We start from the raw sequence: 5,931 nt of genomic DNA on the forward strand, positions 1-5,931 counted from the left end.
ATTCTTTTCCCTCTCCCCTTCTGATTCAGAACAAGACATGGCTCTTTTATTTTGCAAGCCTAACCCTTCTTATCTTTATTTTTGATTCCATCCATGTCTGCTAGTCTAGAAGTTTACGGTCAATTACCTGTGACTCTTATGCACTTTCATATTCTCCTCCACTGGCTCCTATGAAACACTTATTTCTCCCATTTATTTAGTTGTTAAAAAGTCCTTTTATTTTGTACTCTCTTTATGTATTCTTCATCTTTTCATTTCTAAACCGTATACTCTCAATAGACTAACTTTCTTAACAACCTACCTTTACCTTAACCCTGGGCAATCTGAGTTCCTCCCTCTGTTATTTATTCATTCATTCCATAAATATTTATTGAGCATATCTGATGTGTTCGGAATGTTCTAGGCACTGGAAATACATTAGTGAAGAATTCCTAGAAGGCCCTTTCCTTCAAATACCTATTTTCATATTAATGACCCCGAAACACTGAATTAATCCTGATCCTCCTTGACTCCATTGCAACACTCTACACCTTCTTGAAATAATCTCATATTTTGGCTTCCAGAGCCCTGACCTCTCCTGGTTCTCTGGCACCCTTTGTCTGCCTGCATCACTGTTTCCGTTTCCTTTTCCTAGACTTTAAATCTTGGGCTTTTCCAATAGTATATCTGACTTTTTCTCTAGATATATATTTCTTGTGGCTTCAATTATTATATTCATGCAGATGATTTTAAATTTACCCCTCTAGCCTTAGGTTATTTCTAAAAACACTACTTCACATAAATAATGCGCTTCTCAATTTAAAAACCCCAAATGGCTATTCCGCCACCATGGAGAATTTCATCCTCCATAGCCTGGTTTTCCAGGGCCTCTACAATCTATTTTCTACATATCTTTACATATTATCTCCTACGTCCCTCTTGCACAACCTTCTATTGAAGCCAAAAACCTCACCGATTTTCTCAAAACACTGCTTGTTCACTCTCACCTCTGTAGTTTTGCAAATGCTGTTTCCTCTCTCTGGAATGTCCCTATCCACCTTTTCCTCTTCTTGTTATTTTTAAAAAATTGTGAAATATATTTTACAGACAGAGGAGTATATAAAACATTAGTGGATATTAAAATGATAAAATGAACTTCTGTGCACTTATCACACAGGTTAAAAGATAGAATTTTTCTAGTACATTAGAAAGCGCCGTGTTTCTCTATTTTTATTCCTCTCTCTCCCTTCTATAGTTAACTACTTCCCAATTTTGTGTTAATAATCCCTGACTGTTTCATTTTCTTTTTATCATCGATGTATGCAAAGTAGGCAAAGCAAAAAATATATATGTACTGTTTAAAGATGTGTACTGCTGGACACTGGTTCCTGGATGTCCATCTTTCACTTCAAATGTTACATGACTAGACCAGAATCCATCATCTCCAGCCCTCCCTGCCACCAGATTTCCCTTCCATGATTGACATGCTGCCCAGCTGTGGGGAGTGCCATCAGCACACAGCCTCTAGCTGTCAGCTCCCTGGCATCTGATTCAGCAGCAGAGAGCCCTGAGGTCACACGCTGCCCAGGGCAGCCCACGTGTAGTGGATGACTGAGTGAAGGTGGGGTATAAACGCCCTGCTATTTTGACTCCACATGGGGCAATGTGATGGAGCAAAACTCACTCCAGAGCTCCATGTGGTAGGGCTTTGTTGGGTCTGCATTGTCGTTAGACTTCTTCCTTTGCCCAATCCTGCTTCCTCTGACTTCCCTTAAAGGTGCTGACCTCTCACAAGCATCTTGTATCCCAAACTCAACCTCAAGGATTGCTTTTGGGGAACCCAAGCTGCTACACTGCTCCCTTTTCCTCCTTTCACCAAAACCATTTTTGTCCATTTTGTATCTTTATCCGTGGATGATATTGGCCTGAAAACTTTTTTTCTCATATTACCCTGGTCAAATTTTAGTATCAACATAATTTTTGAAATTTTTACATTCTTCTAAACAGCCAGTGTGGTGGCTTTGTATTGTGTCAACTTGTCTAGATTGAACTACATTCCCCAGAATTCCCATTTCTGTTATGTTTCCAGCCAGAATCAGTTGCAAGAGAGATGGTTTTGCAATATTTGGAGGGCAGAAGTGAAGTTGCAACCATATTTGTAGCTCACACACACTATCGTTTCTCTGCTGGCTTGTCTCACTGGTGTGAGGCAATGGCTGGGATGGCAAGTGCCACACTTTCCTTAGAATCCCTCTTTAGTGTCTCTGACTCCTGGGCCAGGTGTGTGTTTAGCTCTGTGGTGAAGGGCCCTGGCTTTTGCGGTATGCCCTACCATCAAGGTCAGAGACAATGAGCACTGACACTGGTTTTAGTCTGTCCTTGCAGTCTTTAGCTCTTGCTTGTGGGTTCCAGTTTACTTTTGTTCTTCCCCATTTTACATCTATCTTCCCTTCCTGACTGCCTGTGCCGTGGACTTCAAGCTACAGCATCAGAAGCAAAGACAACAGACTCGCAGAGACTGCTGAATCAGCCGCCATGATTATGTAAGGTCGAGTCACTGTCACAAATCCCTGAGTATACTATCTTCTAGTGGTTATGCTTCTCTAATGGAACCCTGACTGATACGGCCAGTAATTCCAATTTCTCATTTTTCCTGTTCTTTCAGGCAAATTTGAAGCCCAAAGTGACTGAGACCGTGGGGGGAGGAAATCACTCGGTGGTGTCTGAGATTGTGTTGGTGGGACTCACCAGTTCTTTGGAGATACAACTAGCCCTCTTCCTGGTTTTCTCTGTGTTCTATGTAGCGGGTATTTTGGGAAACGTCCTCATTGTGCTCACAGTGATCTCTGACCCTCACTTGCACTCCCCTCTGTACTTCCTGCTGGCCAACCTCTCCTTTATTGACATGTGGGTTTCCTCCATTACAGCTCCCAAGATGATTTCTGATCTTTTCAAGGAGAGAAAAGTAATCTCTTTCCAAGGCTGCATTGCTCAGATGTTCTTCATCCATGTTATTGGAGGAACTGAGATGGTGCTGCTCATTGCCATGGCCCTTGACCGTTATGTTGCTATACGTAGGCCTCTCCACTACCTGACCATTATGAACTCCAGAACTTGTATTTTACTCTTGGTGGCTGCCTGGACCATTGGAATCATTCACTCATTGATCCAACTTGTATTTGTTGTGAATTTACCATTCTGTGGCCCCAATGAAGTGGATGGATTTTACTGTGATCTTCCTCGACTTATTAGGCTTGCCTGCATAGACACTTACAGATTGGAGCTCATGGTCACTACCAATAGTGGTTTCATCTCCCTGGGAACTTTTTTCATTTTGATCATCTCCTACATCTTCATCTTGGTCACTGTTTGGCAACGTTCTTCAGATGGTTTGTCCAAGGCCCTCTCTACACTGTCAGCTCACATCACAGTGGTGGTCTTATTTTTTGGTCCATGTATTTTTGTATACTCATGGCCATTTCCCACAATGCCAGTGGATAAATTCCTTGCCATTTTTTACGTAATTATCACCCCATTTCTGAATCCCACCATCTACACTTTTAGGAACAAAGAGATGAAGGAAGCAATGAGGAGAATATTCAGTCAGGTATTGAGTTTCAGGAAGGTGTTTTAAGTGATTTTGATATCAAGAAAGACAAACATCTCCGAGGCTGGCCCCATAGCCGAGTGGTTAAATATCTCCACTTCGGTGGCCCAGGTTTGCAGGTTTAGATCCCAGGCGCTGCCCTATACCACTCATCAGCCACGCTGTGGCAGCAACCTTTATACAAAATAGAGGAAGATTGGCACAGATGTTAGCTCAGGCCTAATCTTCCTCAGCTAAAAAAAAAAAAAAGAAAGAAAGAAAAAAAAAGGAAAGAGAGACAAACATCTCTAACACTCCCTGCCCATGCTGCAGACACCAATCCAATGAAAGATAGCAACAGGGATGCTTTACTTCTAGTTTAGCTACCAATGTCCAGGACTTTCCTAATGTGTTTTACGCCCATAACCAAGGAGGCTATGGTACTCTTCTTTCTCATGCAATGTGATGGAACAAAAAGCATTAATATGGGACTGTTTCCACATTTTCTTGCCCCTCCTTGATAAGGAGGATTCCAGGCTGGCCTCTTGTGTGTCTTTTCGTACTCTGTGTTCTGAGGAGGATCTTCCCTTGTTAGATTGATTTTGGGGGTTTGTGATGCAGAATCTCAAGAAAAGTGCTTTGGATATATGACAAAGTTTGCAATTCTTAGGGATAGTTTTTTGAGTTTTTTTTTTTTTTTTTTTTGAGGTTCTGTAGTGAGACACGTATGGGAACAGCTGTAATGTGTGAAGAAAACAGATGAAAGATTAAAAGGGGATTTTAAAGAGACAGTGTTGTCTAATTCTAACCCTTCAATATATATTGCCCCTTCAATAAATGAAAGGAAAGAACTAAAACTATTTTGAATTATTTTTTATTGTTTTTATCACATCAGCCTGAAATTGGATCACTGGGTTATGGCTTCTTAAGCAGTTCAGCTAGTGCATGTAGAAACTATGAATTGAGCCTTATAATTACTCCAGTTGTTTCTAAAGCTGTGTTCCTGCACTGTCAGGGGATTTGATCAATGGGGCCAGGTAACAGGCAAAGGCAATGACCTATTTAATAATTCTGCCCCAGCTAGTGCTAAGCTTTGCCCTAATTACACTGAAATCAGCAAGATTACTCAGAGTTACATAAACTCTTTTCTTTTTCAGTGACATGTTTACAGAGACTCTTGAGCCAAACTACCTGACGTCAAACCTTAGCTTTGCTTTTTACTAACACACAAATTGCTTAATCTCTTTGGCCCCAAATTCTGTCCTCTGTAAAACAGAGATAAGTTGAACCATCTGAAATTTCTGAAATTTGACTGTTTTTTGACTCACAACAATGGCTAAAGGTACCTTCCTCATAAGGTTACAAGGATGAATTGAATTAATATTTGTAAAGTGCTTTAAACAATTCTTGATGTATAGTGTTATATAAGTGTGTGTTCAATAAAATGAAATAAAATATTAAAACTGTTCCTCAGTTTTGATAACCTTCTTTCATGCTGTCTGCAAATTATTTCTCTCTTTTCTAACTCCATTCATCAGACTTTGATCAAAAACTTGCTCTTTACCTAACAGGACTAGAGTATTCCAAATGACAAAATTCCTCGAATGTAGAGACTTCAAAATGCTATAATTCAATTCACTTTCTCTACTTTCTTTCTCTTATGTTCAAATTGCCTTCCTATATGCTATGTCATAGTTCTATGATGCTTGTTTTGTTATCTACGGTGCTTTTTAAATGTGATGGGGAAGAAATTACCAAGCTGATTAGCTTAAAAAGTTACCTTAATAGAAACTCAATTAATCTAAAAAGGTATTGAATGCTCACTATGTTCTAAATTCTGTGTCAGGAATTGTAGAAAATTGTGTTAAAAGTATACAATCCAATTGTAGGAAGGTCAACAGTCTCCGAGGCAAAAAATCACTGAGGTTAAGTAAGAGACATGGTAACATGGGCAGACTCAAGAGAGGCTGAGTAGAGGGGATTCATGGATTTGTCAATGTTGTGGAATAGGGCTAGAGCCCATGCTGACCAGACTTCTGAGGTAAGTGCAGGCCCTGGGAAGGAGAGAAGTTCATAGAAAGCTCGGGAGGCTAAAGACAGGTTGCCACCACAACATGATGGGGGATGGAGACCTACTCTACCTCATTGCCTAACCAGGGTCCCCAATCCTGACCGAATCTGTCCCTGCCTACTTCATTGACCCCTTTTTCTCTCTTCTTAGCCCTTTTGGACTTTCTGATACTTGTATACACCACGCTCGTGGGCTGAGACCTGTACACTGGCCCTTCCCTCCATGTGCAGAGTGCTTTGCATGGGTATATGCAGGGCTGCCTCCTTCTCACCACTCAGGTTTCAGCTTGAGTGTC

General features: G+C 40.8%; 1 protein-coding gene across 1 annotated transcript; it reads left to right on the top strand.

Moving 5' to 3' along the window:
* The first annotated feature begins 1,634 nt into the window (after window positions 1-1,634).
* On the top strand, window positions 1,635-3,613 carry LOC101398406 (olfactory receptor 4F3/4F16/4F29-like). The gene is made up of 2 exons (XM_004421985.2): window positions 1,635-1,679; window positions 2,645-3,613. Exons 1-2 carry the CDS (start codon window positions 1,635-1,637, stop codon window positions 3,611-3,613), a joined length of 1,014 nt encoding a protein of 337 aa, XP_004422042.2.
* Window positions 3,614-5,931: the final 2,318 nt, after the last annotated feature.

The sequence above is a fragment of the Ceratotherium simum genome, chromosome 3 (genome assembly GCF_057802395.1).
Source record: "Ceratotherium simum simum isolate JZ-2026a chromosome 3, ASM5780239v1, whole genome shotgun sequence".
In the NCBI taxonomy this organism is placed as follows: Eukaryota; Metazoa; Chordata; class Mammalia; order Perissodactyla; family Rhinocerotidae; genus Ceratotherium; species Ceratotherium simum.

Excerpts from the sequence above, each read along its gene's own strand:
- LOC101398406 (XM_004421985.2), top strand. The coding sequence starts at position 1,635 with ATGGGGCAATGTGATGGAGCAAAACTCACTCCAGAGCTCCATGTG. Across the intron at positions 1,680-2,644 it reads TCACTCCAGAGCTCCATGTG|GCAAATTTGAAGCCCAAAGT; the intron begins GTAGGGCTTTGT and ends CTGTTCTTTCAG.